General features: G+C 57.3%; 1 protein-coding gene across 3 annotated transcripts; it reads right to left on the minus strand.

The window, feature by feature from the left end:
- Positions 1 to 919: 919 nt before the first annotated feature.
- Positions 920 to 17778, minus strand: UBXN6 (UBX domain protein 6). 3 transcript variants are annotated; one of them, XM_041764265.1, is made up of 10 exons: positions 17648 to 17778; positions 7322 to 7485; positions 6884 to 6948; positions 6108 to 6236; positions 4020 to 4117; positions 3298 to 3373; positions 2548 to 2632; positions 2108 to 2458; positions 1853 to 2001; positions 920 to 1462 (listed from the first exon to the last, which is right to left on the minus strand). In XM_041764265.1, exons 2-10 carry the CDS (start codon positions 7407 to 7409, stop codon positions 1334 to 1336), a joined length of 1170 nt encoding a protein of 389 aa, XP_041620199.1. In that variant the 5' UTR covers positions 7410 to 7485; positions 17648 to 17778; the 3' UTR covers positions 920 to 1333. The 3 variants fall into 3 exon arrangements, with proteins under 3 accessions (XP_041620199.1, XP_041620197.1, XP_041620198.1); XM_041764263.1 differs by lacking the exon at positions 17648 to 17778 and adding an exon at positions 10146 to 10333; XM_041764264.1 differs by lacking the exon at positions 17648 to 17778 and adding an exon at positions 9764 to 9921.
- Between the last annotated feature and the right edge of the window lie 398 nt (positions 17779 to 18176).

The following is an 18176-nucleotide window of genomic DNA, read 5'->3' on the forward strand; positions in this document are numbered from 1 at the left end:
AGACTCCGCTTCCCTGCCTACTCGTTTCCTGTGGCTGTTGGAACACATCACCACTTACTTGGCTTGAAGCCAAACTTGTTTTTACGGTTCTGGGAGTGAAAAGTTGACATGAGGCTCACAGGTTAGAAGCCCGGGGGGGGGGGGGGGGGGCGCTGGGCCTGGGCGGCTCAGCCATTGAGCTGCTGCCTGTGACTCCCAGGGTCCCGGGATCGAATTCCGCATCAAGCTCCCTGCATGGACTGCATGGAGCCGGCTTCTCCCTCTGCCTCTCTCTCTCATGAATCAGTAAAATCTTTAAAAAAAAAAAAACAAACCAGAGTGGGGTGCCTGGGAGGTTCTGCTAAGCGTTGCCTCAGGCTCAGCTCAGGCCCTGGAATTGAGCTCCTGTGGGGCTCCCTGCTCAGTGGGGAGTCTGCTCCCTCTGCCCCTCCGCAGCCTGTGCTCTCATACTCTCAGATAAATCTTTAAAAAAACAAAACCAAACCAAACCAGCGCGGGCAGGGCCAGTTCCCTTTAGAAGCCCTGGGGGACAGCCACGGGCCTGCCTCTTACAGCTGCCCGTGGCCGGGAGGCCTTGCAGTCCCTCTCCCTCACACCTACTTGGTGTCTTCCATCTCCTCTGCCTCCATCCCCTCCCTCCAGATGCTAGGACCCCGTGGTGACGTCACACACACACAGCTCCTTTACAGTCACATAGTTGCCACCACAGGGACGGGGCTGAGACCGCGCCAACCACAGGGCCCTTGCCGCACAGTAAGATGACCGAGAACAGGGCCTGGAAGAGGCCCCTGGGCAGCCAGTGCTTGGCAGGTACCCACCTGGCCCCACCCCCCAGGAGCCACACAGGCCCCCCGTGGGGCAGCTCGGCAACCATGGCCCCCACCCTGCGTGGCACAGCCTTAATTCAGCACCAGGAGACTAGTCAGATGTCCTGTTTATTCGGATTCAGATTCAGTTATCACAGAACCGTGTCCTGACAGGCCCTACATCTATCTCCCTCCGCTGTCACTGTCTCCAGCAACCCCGTGGCTCAGCATCAGGGCCAGGGTGGCCACCTGGCCCACGCGGCAGGCCCACTCTCCCTCCTGGGGGCTCATCAGGTGGCTGTGGCGGGCTTGCACCCAGGGGGATGACGGCAGCGGCCCCCCGGGAGCCCTCTCCAGGCAGCGGCGCCAGGCACAGGTCTCGGCCATGCTCCTCCCCGGTGCCCGCAGTGCTCTGTGCACCCACCAGGGCAGGCAGTTCTGCGGGAGGGGGAGTTCCGGGGGGGCGGGGAGGAAGCAGGAGAGCATGAGACAGACCCACGCGGGCTAAAGCCAACCCTGCTTTTATTTCACGAGAGCTTCTCGATGGCCGCCAGGAGCTCCGGTTTCAGAATAGATGAGTTGGGTTCGGCCCCGGCCGCCCTGATGTCGTCCAGCACAGCTGCGTCCCACGAGAAGGTCAGGAGGGCCGAGGGCACCTGGGGTGGGGCGACAAGCCTCAGTCTCCCTCTAGCCTCGGTGATGGAGCTCGCCTCTCCACGCTCAGGCCCTCGTGCTGGAGTCGGGGCCACACTCGCCCAGGTGGCTCCCTGCCAGTGACGGCAGCCGCCACAGCCTGTTCCCGCAGGCTCAGGCACCGGGCATCCGGTGGGACTCCCGTGTCCTCCCAGGGCGTCCCTCATCCCCCATCTGCCGCGGTTCTGCCCTCCAGAGAACTCCGGGTCGACAGGTGGGAAGCAGGCACAGGCACGTCATTTGGGGGGACGCCGCCCGAACAGGGCAAGGTGGGACTGGAACCCAGGACCCTGGCCCCCTGCTCTTACAGCGCACAGTGCTGAGAGTGGCCGCCCTGGGAGCCCGTCACTCACCAGCCCGCACTCGTTGAAGGCCAGGCTGTCCTCCTCCGACAACTTCTGCCCCCCCGAGGCCAGCAGGTCGAAAGGCAGCCAGTCGCTCTGCAAGGCCTCCCGCACGAAGGCGTACAGTGCTCCCACCCGCTCCCGGGCGTAGAAGGTCCCTGGGTGGGCGGCACGGTCAGTGGGGCTACAGTCCACAGAGCACCCACTCCCAGGGAAGCCCCCCGGAGCCTCCCCACCACAGCACCGGCCCCCACGGGCACCCACCCTGGAGGAGGCAGCCGTCGGGGAGGCGGACGCGCAGCAGCGTGTAGGTGTACTTGCGCAGCTCTCTCTGCTCCTCCCTCTCCCGCATGGCCTTGGTTCGCAGCACGCTCAGCCGCTCCACGGCCTCGGACCGGAGCCTCTGTTCCCGCTTGATCTCTTCCGCCGTGAGGTTAAAGAAGTCCCCGGGCAGGTCAAACTGGGAGGCCATGGGCGAGGGCCGGAAGACCCGGCGCTGGCGGGCCAGTGTGGCCCGCACGGGCTCGGCGACCAGCAGCTGATCCTTGTGTCTCTGCAGGCTCTGGGGTTCGGCCACCGCGGCCTCACTCAGCACGTAGAACTCTTCTGGGCCCTCTGGGGTGCGCACAGATGTCACTCTGCTGCCGCAGGGACAGCCCCCACCCCCTCCCAGCAAAGCCAAGACCCTGCTCTGCCTCCCTTACCCTGATCGGGAACCGGAAGCAGTGCCTTCTGGAAGCCAATGGCCTCAAAAAACTCGTGGGTCCCTTCCAGGCAGTTAATGCGCTCCTGGGAGTGGAGCCAGAGGTCACATAAGGGCCTGGGGCCTCCGGAGGCCACTGGCCTCGCTGCCCACCCTGCCCAGCTCAGGCTTCCCTGTCTTGGAGCCACTGCTAGCGGGGTGAACCCGCTGAAGCCGTCTCCAGACCTGAGCACGAACATGCTCGCCTCCACCAGCTGCTCGCAGAGGGCATGGGACCCCCGAGGTCAACCACCAGGTGAAGGAGGAAACTGAAGAGCCAAAGGGCAAGCAAGAGAAGGGTCCCAGAGGTGGGGGAGACAGGCGGCGTGTGACCCTGGAGGCAGGAAGGGGCCAGGTGGCATCCACAGCCACCAGGAGACGCCTGGCGCCCTGCCAGTGGTACATGCGCCAGGGCGGGACCAGGAGATTTCTCCACAGGAACCACAAGTCTGTGTTTGCAGAAGAAATCTCACCAGTGCCGACTACTCTTCCCCACTAATTGAAATCAAAGTCAAGGTGCGCCAGTGATGGCGGGCAGTGTGGACAAAATACTTTATGCACGACCTGTGTTCACAAAGCCCTGGCTCCCCGGCTGCCACCTGCTGCCCACCTCCAGCTGGCCGCCGGCGGGCCACCTAGCTGCTTCCACCCTCGCTGGGGCCGGGCGCGCACAGGCCCTGAGGGACTGAAGCCACCACGGTGGCAGCCTCACCTGGAACACTTTGTTCTGCAGCTTGATCTTCCTATATTTCTCCTCCTCTGGGTGCAGGCAGATGTTGTCCAGGTACCTGGGTGGCGTTGGCGGAACAGGGAGCAGCAACTGAGAGTCATACCCGGCCTTGTGGTGGGAGTGACCCCAGAGGGGTGCCGTTGCACCTTGGCCACCCCTTGCAGCCCCTCCCCACCACCACTTCTGGGTGCTGACAGCTCCCACTGCTGCCCCCGACACAGCCCACGGGGGACCGTCGTTGGGCCTCCTCCTTGGTCCAGCCTCCCCTTGAGAGCAGCAACACACAGTAGTGGGGTGCAGCAGGTGCATCCAGAGAAACGGACCATAGAGTCTATGGGTCCCTAGGGGTGAGGGGGCTGGAGGAACACGGACTTCCTGGCATTCCGTCCTGCCCCAGGCCTGCTCGAACAGGTGAGAGTGGGTGCTACCCGGCCCCCTTCACACGTTGCTATGATGATCCCCAAGGAAAGCCAGGGCTGGGAACCCCCCCAATTTGGTAAACCCCCTTCATTTTACAGACAGGTAAACTGAGGCCCTGAGAGGCCAAGCCCCTTTCCTGAGGGCTTGGGGAGTGCCGGGTGGGGCCTGGCTGCACTCCCAGTGCTGTGCGCCTTCCAGGCCCCCCCAGCAGGTTGTGGTGGAGGCCCCGGGTGCGGGGAGGGGTGGGGAGGGACACCCTGGTGGGAGGGCAGCCGCATGCTCACTTGGCAATGGTGTCCACGCCCAGCTTCACCTTGTCCCGGTCTCTGTTGAACGTGTGGATCTTCATGATGGAAGCAGCCACTGGGTCAGTGGAGAAGTGCTGGCGGGAGGGACAGAAATGCATCAGGCATCCCCTCCCTCCTCCCAGCAGCCCGGTCTCACTACTCAGGTGACACAGGTGACAACAGTCAGTCCAGTGGCAGGCCACGAGGGTTTCACTGAAATAAACTCAACTGTGCATTCTAGGCAAAGGAAGAGAAGAAGACCCCCTTCATTGGCTCCAGCCTAGGCCTCACCCTGCCCTCCCCTCTAGAGAGGAGGGGACATCACAGCCCAGATCATGCCACCTCCGGTACTCCACCTGACAGACCTTTGCCAGCCCAGTTTTCCATTTCAGTTGCCAGGGTGGGACAGGAGGGGACACAGACGTAGAATGGCTGAGAAAACAGGTCTGCAGAGGACAGGTGGACACACAGCAGTGAGAGGGGGGATATTCTCAGGACGTGGCCGGGCCCGAGTGACCACCCCAGCCTCATCGGAACCACTGCAGACCCCACCCCCACCCCCTAGGGAAGAGCAGCTGCTCTTCACAGGACATAGGACAAAGGAGCAGAATGTCCAGAAAGGAGGCAAATCCATAGGAGAATCTACTTTGTGATAAAGATAGATTTTGCAGCTAGGACCAAAAAGCAGATTTTCAATAAAAGGGGGGGGGGGTAGAGGGGTGAGGTTGGGTAGCTATTAGGGGAAAAAACACTGGGCAGCCCGGGTGGCTCAGCAGTCTGGTGCCTGCCTTCAGCCCAGGGCGTGATCCCGGAGTCCTGGGATCGAGTCCTATGTCGGGCTCCCCGCAAGGAGCCTGTTTCTCCCTCTGTCTGTGTCTGTTCCTCTGTGTATGTGTGTGTCTCATGAATAAATAAATAAAATCTTTAAAACAAAACAAAACAAAGTTTTAAACTTTAAACAAAAACCAAAACAGAAAAACACTAGAAAAACTATGGAAAAGGGACACCTCGGTGGCTCCGTGGTTGAGCGTCTGTGTTTGGCTCAGGTCGTGACCCTGGGGTCCTGGGATGAAGTCCACATCCGGCGCCCTGCAAGGAACCTGCCTCTCCCTCTCTCTGCCTGTGTCTCTGCCTCTCTCATGAATAAATAAAATCTTAAAAAAGCAAAAACAAAAACAAAAAAAAACAGAAGAATCATCTTAATCGTAAAGTGGGGAAGACATTTCTAAGTGTGCCACAAAACGCAGAAGCCCCAGGACCAACACATTTAATTACAAAGATCAAACACTTCTACGTGGGGAAGGAACCACAAATGCAATCAAAAAGTAAAAAATGAAAAGAAAATATTCACAGTTCATGTTATAGGTAAGAGAACAGTTTCCCTAACCTGTAAAGGGCACCTACAAATCAAATTCAGAAAAAGTCCAGGGGCCCTGGGTGGCTCAGTTGGTTATGTCCGACTGTTTAGTCTCAGCTTAGGTCTTGATCTCAGGGTTGCGAGTTCAAGCCCTGTGTTGGGCTCCACACTGGGCATGGGACCTACTTAAAAAAAAAAAAAACTCCAACGGAAAAATGAGCAAACGATGCATTCTCCTATGAAAACACGGCCAAGGGGATCCCTGGGTGGCTCAGCGGTTTAGCGCCTGCCTTTGGCCCAGGGCGCGATCCTGGAGTATCCAGAAGGAACTCGGTCCTGCTGCCACCTTGATTTTGTGAGGAATGGGTGCTGCTCAAAGCCACCAGCTTTGTCAGTTATGCCGGTGACAGGAAACTTGTACCCTGGGTGAAGGGGGCTCAGGGGTTCGACAGCTCTGCGTATATGGAACCTCTCTCTGAAAAGGGTTGGAAATCACTTAGACTGGTGGCCTCCAGGCAGGGAAGCCTCCAGACAGTTGGCTCTTGCCCACCCACCCTGGCACACTGAATCTCAGACCCGCCCAATACTGCCTCTTCAGAGACAGGAACACACACCATCCACGCAGGCGGCGGCGTCACCAGGGACCTGTGCCGCCAGCTCTCTGAAGCGGCTCTGGAACCGTGGGGGGCCGGGGGGAGCAGGGGGGCAGGACACGGGCGGGCACTCACCGAGAGGATGGCCTCTTTGATGTGGGCGTCCCGCTGGTCCTTCCTGAGCGTGGCCCCTGTGAGCGGGCACGTGAAGCACACCCCGGGCACGGCCAGGTGGGCTGATCCCTCCTCTCTGGGCTCAGGCACCTGGGGGGATGGGGGTGCAGGCTCGGAGTCTGACTGTGGACAGAGGCCGGCCCGAGCCACAGCCCAGGGACACCGGGCCCCGCACCCAAGCCCCTCCGAGCCCGCCTTCTGCTCCATAAAACTGCTCTGCGGGGCCAGCTCAGAACTGAAAGAGGTGGGAACAGAAAGCACGTGGCAGCTTGGACAAGGAGCTCGTGGGGGAGGGGGGGCGGGACTCATCGTGCCCTAGATGAGCCCAGACCGCTCTCTGGACCTCGGTCCCTACGCCCTGTTCAGGGCCTCTCCCACCTAAACCTCAGTGAGACCTCAAGGGTCAGGCTGCTCAGGTCCTTTCTGCCACGCTGGCCTTTAAAGTCCACCTCCCCCAGCAAGGCCTCCCTGATTACACCAGTCTCCGAAGAGCCCTCCTACCTCCCCGGAAAGTGGCTGAGGGCAGGAGTCAGTACCACTTCAACCGTAGCCTGCCTCCACCGTTCCAGGCGGGGTTCCCCACGCTGCCTTTGTGCGCAAGGCCAGACCTCTACCCACCCCGGCACCGTGAGCTTACAGCCCCGGGCTGGGCACCCGACTGGTAACGAGGAGATGGCCGACCAGACCCTGCTCCGGGATGCCCCTCGGGTGCCCTGCTGCCACGCGGAGGTTTTTACCATGTTGGTGCCAGGGGCCTCTGTGCTCCCACTGACAGTTGCTTCAGCTCGAAGTTCCTTTCTCACTGGAAACAGGGCAGAGACGGGCGGGTTGTCGGCTCGGCTCTGTCCCCAGGCACCCCCACCCTCCCCTGAGACGGAAGTGGGCCAAGTTCTAGTCCTTCCCCCTCAGGGTCCCCCTGCCTGAGCCTCTCCCAGCCGCCCCTAGGCTTCACCTGACCGCCCCTAGGCTTCACCTGACCGGCTGATGGCAACCCTGTCCCGGCTCCCTTTCCCCCTCTTCAAGCTCCCAGACCCCAGAGCCCTGGCACCTCCCGCTCTCACAGCGTGAGACTTCCAAGCCTCCAGAGCTGCTAGTCATGTAATCACTTGCACCGGGGGCCAAGCACAGGCCTCGCTCCACCTCCCTGCCCCGCCTGGGAGGACGCCACAGCTCACCCTGGTTCCTGATGGACTCCTGAGACGTGGGGCCCCGGGCCTTGGGCTGCTTTTGTTCAAGCCGGGCCAGGGCTGCTGCAGCTGCCATCTGGGCCTCATTGGTGGGTCCCTGGCGGGGCTGCCGCACTGCTGGCTGGTTGGGTTTTTCTTTGGGGGCTCTCTCCCTGGGGAGAGACAGAGGGAGAGGTGACAGGGGGTCAGCCAGAAGCGCCTCTGTCCCTCTCCCACTCCTGCCCCATTGGACAGACCATCCCTCTTTCCCAGGGGCCACCCGCGGCCACTAAAAGGTTCTAACAGAGGAGCCCCCGCGGCCCCATGGCAGTCCTGCTCCCAGCTCTGCCCCTCAGGGCACGTCCTGCGTGGGCGAGGCCTTGGGTCACAGCGGCCCCCCACATGGGCCGCCTGGTGCAGCATGTGAGCAGACACCCCATCGCCTGCAGAAACCTATGAGACTCAAAGACGTCACCCCTCTCCTGGCTTCCCCTCCTGAGTGAGAGCAGCCCTTCCAGGCCAGGACAGCCAGGCGCACGGGCCATGTGCCCAGGACTGTGCCAGGCCGCACGGTCACACCTGGGAAACAAGCTCGGGCTGCGTGCTCCCGGGTGCACTCAACGCAGAAACGACCTGCCTCCCCTGCGGGAAGTCCTCCCTCACACCCTGCTGAGTCACCTGCCTCTCCTCCTTCCCTCCAGACCTCTCCCGACCCCACAACTTGGAATTACCTGTATTACACCCGCAGAACTTTCTGATTAGCCAAGGCTCTGGCTTCGTGGCCTCACCCCTCCTGCTCTGCTCAGACACACAAGTGGCCGCTTTTCATGTCCCAAGGCCTCTGGGGCCTGCTTCCTGCCCATCCCTGCCCCTCTGCCCTCAGCTGACCACCTCGGGTTGCAGAAAAGATGAATCCCGTAGCCCCACCCTAGCCCCATGTGACATTTACTTCTATAAAAACACCATTTTTAAGACACCTCACCTGCCATCCCAGGCTCCCCTGGGCAGCCACGGGAAGCCTTCTAAAACCTAAGCCCAAGCTTGTCGCTCCTGCACCAAGCCCTTCCACCACTTGCCCGACATAATCCTGAGGCCCCCTTCACAACCTGCCCGTTCCCCGCCTTCACACCTCTCCATCTACGTTGCTTTCCCGCTGTTGCTCCCACAGGCCCAACTGGGTCCTACCACAGGGCCTTTGCACATTCTGCACCTTCTGCCCAGAATGTTCTGTCTGCATGTAAGATGAGGAAGGAGGTCTGGGAGCTGCTGGGGCTGCTTCAGGGTGTGTGTGTAAAAGGAGACTGATTTCCACATGGCTGAACCTCACCTCCTCCAGCTCTCGGCTCAGATGTCTCCTTCCCAGAGAGGTGTTCTGGGATGCCCTAACAGTCCCCAACCTCATTTGCTGTCCCCTGACCCGGCTTATGTTTCTTCCTGGCCCTGAGTACCACGTGATCTCTCACCACATGTGCACTGGTTTATCTGTCCATCTCTCCCCACTGGAAGGCCAGCCCTGAGACCGACACCCGAGACACCCATGACAGTCCTTGTCACACACTCAGCCCCAGGCCTGCCCCAAGTGTGTCACAGAAACCTGGATCTCCACGCTACCTCCCTTTTCTCTCCTCCCAGGCCTCCTGGTGGACACAGCCATTGTCCCCGCGGCCCCCCCCCTTCCTGGAAGGCTCAATCCCAGCTCCGCCAGCCGCCCCTCCCTCCTCTACTTGCTGAATGGCCGAGTGGACCCCCTCGTCTGGTCCATTCCCCCTCTGATCCCCCCCGGCCCTCTCTTAGGCTGCCCTCCTCTCTCCCAGGACCTGACGCAGTCCACCGGGCCTCCCTCCCCGACTCAGGAACCTGGCCCTCATGGGGCTCCTTCTTCCCAGTCCCAGGAACCCTGGATCCCCATGACGGATGCCCTGATGTCATGCACCCACTCTCCCTCACCCACCCCCGCTGCCCCACGATTCCCCTGCCGCCCTGCCTCTCCTGCATACCCCTCACAGCCTCCCTCTCCACCACTTCCTGTCCTAGACCCCACTCAGTCCCCAGGGCCCCCATCCCTGATCACCCCCTTTGCTCGTGCCACCCCCAGAGGAGCTTCCTTCCCAGCCCACCGGGGCCGCCTCCGACGGCCCCTGCTCCAGCTCCTCCAGCTCCTCCCCACCGAATCTCCAGACTGGCCCCAGGCCCTTTCCTTCCGTCCACAGAGGCCTGCGCGTGTACTCCCCCGACCTTCCCTCTTTCCGTCGGCCTCAGGACCTCCCTCCTGACTCAGCCTTCGGCCACAAGGTCCCCATGTCCCCCGGCACGAGGCCCCGAGCTCCCCACCTCCACCAGCCGGCCTCCGCGTCCCTCCCCGACCTTCCTAAACCGCTCGGACCCCCGCTCCTCGCCCCGCCGAGACCTCTTCCAACACCGCCTCGGGCTCCCCGGCCGAACCACACTCACCCCGTCCTCCCTCCACCACTGGGGCCGGGCCGCTACCGCCGCGGACGCTACGCCTCTGCACCTTCACGACCCCAACTGCGACCTCCGAGCCCTCGGGTTCCCCCGAATCTAGGCGATGCCCCTCAGGGCCCTCCCCGCCCACCCGCTGCCCTGCGGCCTCTCCCCGGACCCCCACCGCGCTCCCTGCAACCCCGCCCCCCGGCCCCCGCCAGCCCCGCCCCCTCGGGCCTCGCTCCTCGCCCCGCCCCCGGAGGCTACCCACCCCCCTCGCCCCCTCGCCCCCCGTGCCCCTCCCCCAGGTCTCCCCCCCCCGCCCCTAGCCCCCTCTGGCCCCCCGCCCGTCCCTGCTCCCGGGCCTCAACACCCAGCGCAGGTCACGCACCCCACGGACTCCGTGAGCTTCTGACCGGGCCCCGCGCTCTTGAACTTGATGTCAGCCTTGATCTCCTGGAAGAATTTCTTCATGGTGGCGGCGGGCCCGGCGGCGGGGGGCCGCGGGGGGCGGGGGGCACAGGGCCCAGTCGGGTGGGGCCGGCGGGCGCGAACAACCGGAAAGAAAATACCTCGGGGCCGGAAGTCCCGCCTTCGCGCGGCCGCCCACGTGACAATCGGCCGGGCGTGCCTCTCTAGCTCTCCGCGCCTCGCTGGCCCGCGGCGGCCGCTCCGTACGCTCGCGGCGCGTCTCGGTGCTTCTTCCGGATACTCTGTTGCCAGGGGCGACGAGCGCGCTTCCCGCCCGAGGCTGCGCGGGCGCTGCTTGCACCGCGTTCTCCAAGGCGGCGATGGGAGAGGGTGGGACCGGGCCACCGAGCCTCGGCCTGCGTGGGGGCGTCGGGGCCGAGTGGAGCCGCGCCCGTGCCCGGCGCTGGGGTTCCCTCGGGCACACGCGCTGGGGGACGCGGCCCCGCGGGGCTCGGGCCGGGGCGCCCTGACGTCATCGTGGGGCCTCTGGGATTCCGGGAAAAATCCGGTGCAGCCCCAACTGACCCTGCGGAGCTTGGGTTCCCTGAAGCGCCCGCCTCGGAGGAGGATTGCGGGGCTCATGATGCCGTCAGAAAGCTTTCAATAAATGTCACCCGTAATAACGACTCGTTTCCTATTTGGGAGTCGGCCTTGTTAGCAGCGGGGAGGGAAACCACTCCCTGACCTCGCAGACCTCGCGGCGGCGTCGACGGGTCAAGTCTGCGGCAGGGCAGGGCAGGTGGGGTTAGGTGCTCCAGGGAAAAGGTGGACGCAGGGAACGAGGCAAAAGGTTGGCAGGGCGGCCGCGAAATGCAGGGTGTCTGGGCATCAGATGATATAAAGGGTCTTTAGCAGACTCATTTTTAGGAGAAGCACACCAGTAGCTGCGATTCATTTGGGTTTTGTTCTCTTTTCAATGCTTTCATCCATTTTCCCCACCGCCCTGCCCCAGGCAACCCACCCACCTGCTCTCCTTATCGATGAGCTCGCTGGGGTTCCTCATGTCCTCACTTTTGTTTCTGTTCCTCATATGAAAGAGATCCTATACTGTTTGCTTTTCTCTGACTTACTTCATTTATTGCCCTTGGGGTCCATTGATGTTGTCACAAATGGCAAGATTTCATTCTTTTCTTGGGTGAGCGATGTTCCGCTCTATTTCCACACTACCTCTTCTTTATCCATTCATCCATCGTGGGCGCTTGGGTTCTTTCCATAGTTGGCCATTGTGAACTGTGCTGCAATGAATGTGGGCGTGCGTGTATCTTTTCTAATGTTTTTGTTTTCTTCAGGTACTCAGAAGTGTAATTTTTGAGTTACATTACTTCTATTTTTTTTTAATATTTGAGAGATTTTATTTATCTAACAGAGAGATGGACAAGCGGACTCTGCACCAAGCTTGGAGCTGATGCAGGGCTCCATCCCACAGCCCTGAGATCATGTCCTGAGCCAAAACCAAGAGTCAGATGCTCAACTGACTGAGCCACTTAGGCACCCCTGATACTTCGGGTTTTAATATTTTAGGGGCCTTTATTTACACTGTTTTCCACGGTGGCTATAACAATTTACATTCCCACCAGCAGTGGATGAGGCTTCCTCTTCACATCCTCACCAACACTTGTTTGTTGTCCTTTTGATAAGTCATTTTAGCAGGTGTCAGGTGAAAGTTTGTAGTTTCGATTTGCATTTTCTTAATGCACCTTGTTGATCACCTTTTCATGTACCTGTTGGCCATCTATATGTTTTCTTTGGAAAGATGTCTTCAGATGGAGGAAGGAGCCCTGAGCTAAGAAATGCAGGCAGCTTCTAGAAGCTGGAAAAGGGAAGGAAAGGGATTCTCTCCTAGAGCCTCCAGAAGGAGCACCATTTGGCCAACACATGGATTTTAGGTCAGTGAGACTCTCAAAAATGGAAAAGGTAAACTTGCATTATTTTAAGCCACTGAATTGTGGTAATTTCTTACATAAACAATAGATAAGGAAAGCAACCCCTAGACTGTGCGACCCTATTTCTTTATTTCTTAATAAGCTCTGATATTTCTTGCCAATTTATTATTTTTTTATTTTTTTATTTTTTTTTAAATTTTTTAAAATTTATTTATGATAGTCACACACACAGAGAGAGAGAAGCAGAGACACAGGCAGAGGGAGAAGCAGGCTCCATGCACCGGGAGCCCGATGTGGGATTCAATCCCGGGTCTCCAGGATCGCGCTCTGGGCCAAAGGCAGGCGCCAAACCGCTGCGCCACCCAGGGATCCCCAATTTATTATTTTTTTAAAGATTTATTTATTCATGATAGAGAGAGAGAGGCAGAGACACAGAGCAGAGGGAGAAGCAGACTCCATGCCGTGAGCCCGATGCAGGACTCCATCCCAGGTCTTCAGGATCACGCCCTGGGCCAAAGGCAGGCGCCGAACTGCTGAGCCACCCAGGGATCACCTTCTTACCAATTTATAAGAGAGGTTGCAAAGTTCTAAACACACTGTCCATAGTCCCACAACTTGCAGAGGGGAGATTCAAACCCAGGACCAGCAGATCTAATGATACTTAATTAAGTGCTTCACAAATCATAATGCACACTCGAGTCTCACGGAAAGCTTGTTTAAATGCACATTCTGATGCATAGGTCTTGAGGAGGCTATGATTTTGCATCCCCATCCCCTCTACCTCCCACCCTCGCGCAAGAGTGCAGGAGGCTGTTTTAGGAGGATGAACTTCCCCTGGCACTGAGCAGGCTCATGACAGATGATTATGTTACCCCTACAGCTCAGATAGGGGGCAGCTCTTGGGTAAGTGGAATCCAACACCCTGAGGGGTTCCAACCCCTGGTACTACCCCTCTGTCTCAGTTTCTTCATCTGGAATCAGGGCTGACAAATAACTGACATGGGAGTGAAATTAACTATGTGAAAAACATACCACATAATAGGGCTTGGGAGCACCTGGCTGGCTCAGACTGCGGGGCTTGCAAATCTCCATCTCAGGGTAGCAACCTCTCGCCCCCCTCATTGGGGGTAGAGCTTACTTAATAAGAGGGGCGCCTGGGTGGCTCAGTCAGTTAAGCATCTGCCTTCAGACTGGATCAGGATCTCAGGGTCCTGGAATCCAGCCCTGCATGCTCAGTGAGGAGTCTGCTTCTCACTCTGCCCCTCCCCTGCTCACTTGCACATGCTCCCTCTCAAATAAATAAATACATCTTTAAAAATTAAAAAAAAGAACATTTAGGGAAATAATTCAAAATGTTATTAAAGGTGCGCTTGGGTGGCTCAGTTGGTTAAGCTTCTGCCTTCCGCTCAGGTCATGATCCCAGGGTCCTGGGATTGAGCCCCGTGTCTGGCTCCCTGCTCGGCTAGGGAGCCTGCTTCTCTCTCTCCCTCTGCCACTCCCCCTGCTTGTTCTGTCAAATAAATAAATTTTTTTTAAAGTTATTAAAATTAAAATGATAATGTGCCTGGAACATATTGACTGCTCAAGAAATGTTACTGAATTTTTAAAGACTTTATTTTTATTTTTTTTATTTTTTTATTTTTTATTTATTTATGATAGTCACAGAGAGAGAGAGAGAGAGAGAGAGGGGCAGAGACATAGGCAGAGAGAGAAGCAAGCTCCATGCACCAGGAGCCCGACGTGGGATTCGATCCTGGGTCTCCAGGATCACGCCCTGGGCCAAAGGCAGGCGCTAAACTGCTGCGCCACCCAGGGATCCCTAAAGACTTTATTTTTAAAAATTTTTTTATTTATTAAAATTTTTTAAAGATTTTATTTATTCATGAGGGACACACACACAGAGAGAGAGAGAGACAGAGAGACAGCCAGAGGGAAAAGCAGGCCCCACGCAGGGAGTGCGACATGGGACTCGATCCTGGGTCTCCAGGATCACGCCCCAGGCTGAAGGCAGGTACCAAACCGCTGAGCCACCCAGGCTGGCCTATTTATTAAAGACTTTAATTAATCTTTATTTGAATTCATGACCCTGCGATCAAGAGTCATGTGCTCTAGGGACTGAGCCAGGCTGGTGCCCCTGAATGTTACTTATTATTGTTCTTGGCTAAGTGTGGAATAAATATTTCCTCATGATCAACCCCCAGTAAACTGGGACCAGGCCTGCAGCACACAGTAGGTGCTTAGGCCATCTGCTGGTGAGAGGGGGCTGTTGCAGTTCTGGGTGGCAATGGTGGCATCCTCTCTAACTTGCCTGTTCTACCAGTTGCCAGACCCCATTTCTTAGGGAACAGGAAGTAACCTCACCTCCACAGGTGATGACTCACTGCTCAACTGTTGTCTTCACTGGCCTCCAGTCTGGCAGGAGGACATGGATCCTTTCCTGCCTCCGCCTGCCACTTTGGCGGGCCCTCCCCACCTTCTGGGATGGTGCTGGCCCCAGCTTTCATCAAAACCTGATAATTTCCCAGCTGCTCAATGTAGCTCAGTGAGGTCTGGGCAGGAGGTCTGGTTTTCTGCACCAGTTCAAGGTCTGGGGGAAATGTGTGCACAGAACCAGGAGGGCTTTGGAAATGGGGATCCACAGAAGTGGTATTTGAGCCCTTGGACCTCATGTATGAACTCAGGCAAAGCATGCCCCCCCTGCCCCCCACCAGCCAGGGCCTCAGGCCTCATCTCTGTATCTAATTCAGGCCCCTCCACACCATCTTCCTCACAACTTGTTTGACTTCCACGCTTGTCCCCTGTGTGATTTGGCAAATATAAGGGCAGCCCGGGTGGCTCCACGGTTCAGCAGTTTAGCACCGCCTTCGGCCCAGGGCGTGATCCTGGAGACCCGGAATCGGATCAAGTTCCACGCCAGGCTCCCTGCATGGAGCCTGCTTCTCTCTCTGCCTGTGTCTCTGCCTCTCTCTCCCTCTGTATCTCTCGTGAATAAATAAAATCTTTTAAAAATTTTATATTTTTACTGTGGTAAAACACAACATAAAATGTACCATCTTAACCATCTCTAAGTGCACAGCTCAGCGGCATAAGCACACTCACACCATCATGCATCCACCCCCATTATCCATCTCCAGAACCTTCCATCTCCCCACAGGGAAACCGTGTCCCCAGGAAGCATTGCCTTCCCCACCCCTGGCTCCCATCATGTCCTCTCTGTCTTAGTGGATGGGTCTCCCCTAGCGACCTCCTGGGAGTGGGGTCATGCAGGATTTGTGATTTGTGTCTGGCTTATTTCATTGAGGATAATGTCTTCAAGGTTCAGCCATGTTGTAGGATGTGTAGCAAGTAATTTTCTAGTCTAGGTATGTCACAAATATTCCATGAGACAAACAGAACATACGCTGAAAAGGTATTTGTTGTGTGTCTGCAATTCAGATTCAACGAGGCCTTTGAATTATCTGAAAATTCTACCTCACAGCCCTTCTCAGCCTGAGAAATCATTGTTAGACACAGCTTCGTTGATATGATTTACATACCCGAAATTTCACTTATTTTAAGGATACAATGCAATGAATTTCATTATATATTTGCAAAGTAGTAAAACCATTACCACAATCTAGAATTTTCCATCACCCCAAAAAGAAACCTCATACCCCTTTGTATGAAATTATAAATTTAACTCTGGATTCCTACCCCTAACTCACGGTAACTGCTTTCTGCTTTGAAAGATTTTGCCTTTTTTTGACATTCCATCAAATGGCATATGGTGTTGGGAGAATATGTGACCTTTTGTCTGGCTCGTTTCACTGAGTATAATATTTTTGAGACTCATCCAGGTTTCAGTGCGTGTGTGTCAGCGCTTCTTTTCTTTTTATTGCTGAACGGTGTTACTTGAAAGGATATGGCACATTTGGTTTATCCATTCACCTGTCGATGGATACTTGGGTCTTTCCACTTTTTGGCTGTGTGAATCATGCTGGAATGAGTTTTAGTGTACAAGTTTTTGTAGGGAGTGTGTGTTCATTTCTCTGGGGTAGATATCCAGGGATGAAATCGGTTGGTCATGTGGGTAGGTCTATGTTTAACTTAAAAATATATATATATTTTTGAGATCTATTTCATGTGCATAAGGATGTATCTTGAGGGCTCCCTGGGTGGCTCAGGGGTTTGGTGGATCCTGGAGTCCTAGGATCCAGTCCCATTTCGGGCTCCCTGCATGGAGCCTGCGTCTCCCTCTGCCTATGTTTCTGCACACACCCCCTTTCTGTGTCTCTCATGAATAAATAAATAAAATCTTAAAAAAAAAAGGATGTATCTTGAGACCAAAGTATTATCTTTGTGCCCTGTGATCAGATCTCTCCAAAGTTTTCCCAAGAAGCTAAAAATAAAAGCCAAATTTCTCACAAATGTCCACAAGGCCCTGGGATAGGTCCTCTGTGGACCCCTATTGCTTTCCCTGCCTGCCCCACTCACTTGCTCCATCCTCTCTAGCTTAGAGGCTTGCGTTTGCTATCCCCTCTGCCCTAAGTGCCCTCTCAGTATCCACTTTACTCTATTGGGCCAATCTTTATTTTTATTTTAAGATTTTATTTAGTTATTCATGAGGGACACATACACAGAGAGGCAGAGACAGAAAGAGAAGCAGGCTCCATGCAGGGAGCCGGATGTGGGACTCGATCCCGGGACCCGTGGGATCACTCCCGGAGCCAAACGCAGACACTCAACCGCTGAGCCACCCAGGCATCCCTGGGCCAATCTTTATTCACCCTGCATCTCCAGCAGAACTACATCCCCCAGAAAGCGCTCTCTGGTCCCTCCCCCCACTACCCCGCATTTTAAGCACTCTGCCTCTTCCTTCGAGTTCCTATCAAGGGTCCTCATTGCACAGAAAGGAACGGGGCAGGCTGAAGGCATCTAGTGCTCCCGGCATTTCGGAGGGCTTTAGGGCTGATGAAGTCACTTTTACGCCCCTCCAAGATTGGTACCATTACGAATCCCATTTTGTAGGTGGGTAGACTAAGGAAGGCACGGGGCTTAAGGAACGTGGCCACGCGGCGCACAACACGTTTTTTCTAAAGGTCTTACTCATTTATTAGAGAGAGAAAGCACAAGTAGGGAGGAGAGGGGGAAGCAGAATCCCCGCTAAGCAGGGAGACCGATTGGGGGCTCGATCCCAGGACCCCAAGATCATGACCTGAGCCGAAGGCATTGACTTAACCAACTGAGTCACCCAGGCTCCCCCACTTTTTTTTTTTAATGAACATGCATATCGAGCATCTTGCGGCCCTAGCACCCGGTGCTCAAAACCCTTCCACGAGTCAAGCAGGGCAGCCTCGCGTCGCCGGGAGGCTGTTTATCCCAACAACGCCCCGCGCCCCGCCCCTCTGCGGGCCCCGCCCCGTGCCCCGCCCCGCCCGAGCTCCGCCCCTCGGACCGGCAACGGCGCGTCCCTGTTTTGAGTTGAACCTCTGTCCCCTTACCCAATGGCGAAGAGCTGCTTAAGCCCCGCCTCCCGCGGTAGCCAATGGCCGCTCCCTACCTTGAGGCCTTCCCGAGGGGTAGCCAATGGTCTGCGGCTCTCCGTTGAGCCCCGGCTCCGCGGAGCGGGAGGCTTTCCGGGCCTCGCCCCCTGCGTGGATTAGGCCCCCTTCCAGTGGTAGCCAATGGCCGGCCTCCTGCTTAAAGGCCCTCCTTCTGCGGAGGTTCCTGGCCCGCCCCTCTGCCCCAAGCCCCGCCCCGGAGAAGCCTGGCGGCCCGCCTCAGCGCTCCCCGACAGCCTCCGTTTCCCTCCTCCCACCTTTCCCCTTTCACCTCCCATAACCTCCGCCCCGCTCCCATTAGGCCTCTGGGTCACGCCCCTTGGCTCCACCCGTTACCCAATCCCGTTAACTTGCTCTGCTCCAACCCCTCTTCTCATTGGTCCTCGTGCTCCTCTATCCCCGCACGTGGTCCTGAGCGACGGCGTCTCCCGCCCGTGACGGCCGGAGGGCGGGACTTCCGCAGACGCCCAGTCCAATAAGCACCCGCCGGCCCTCTGCCCAGGCGGCCGCCCCCCGCCCCCTCGGCGC

This window comes from Vulpes lagopus, chromosome 7 (genome assembly GCF_018345385.1).
Source record: "Vulpes lagopus strain Blue_001 chromosome 7, ASM1834538v1, whole genome shotgun sequence".
Classification (NCBI taxonomy): Eukaryota; Metazoa; Chordata; class Mammalia; order Carnivora; family Canidae; genus Vulpes; species Vulpes lagopus.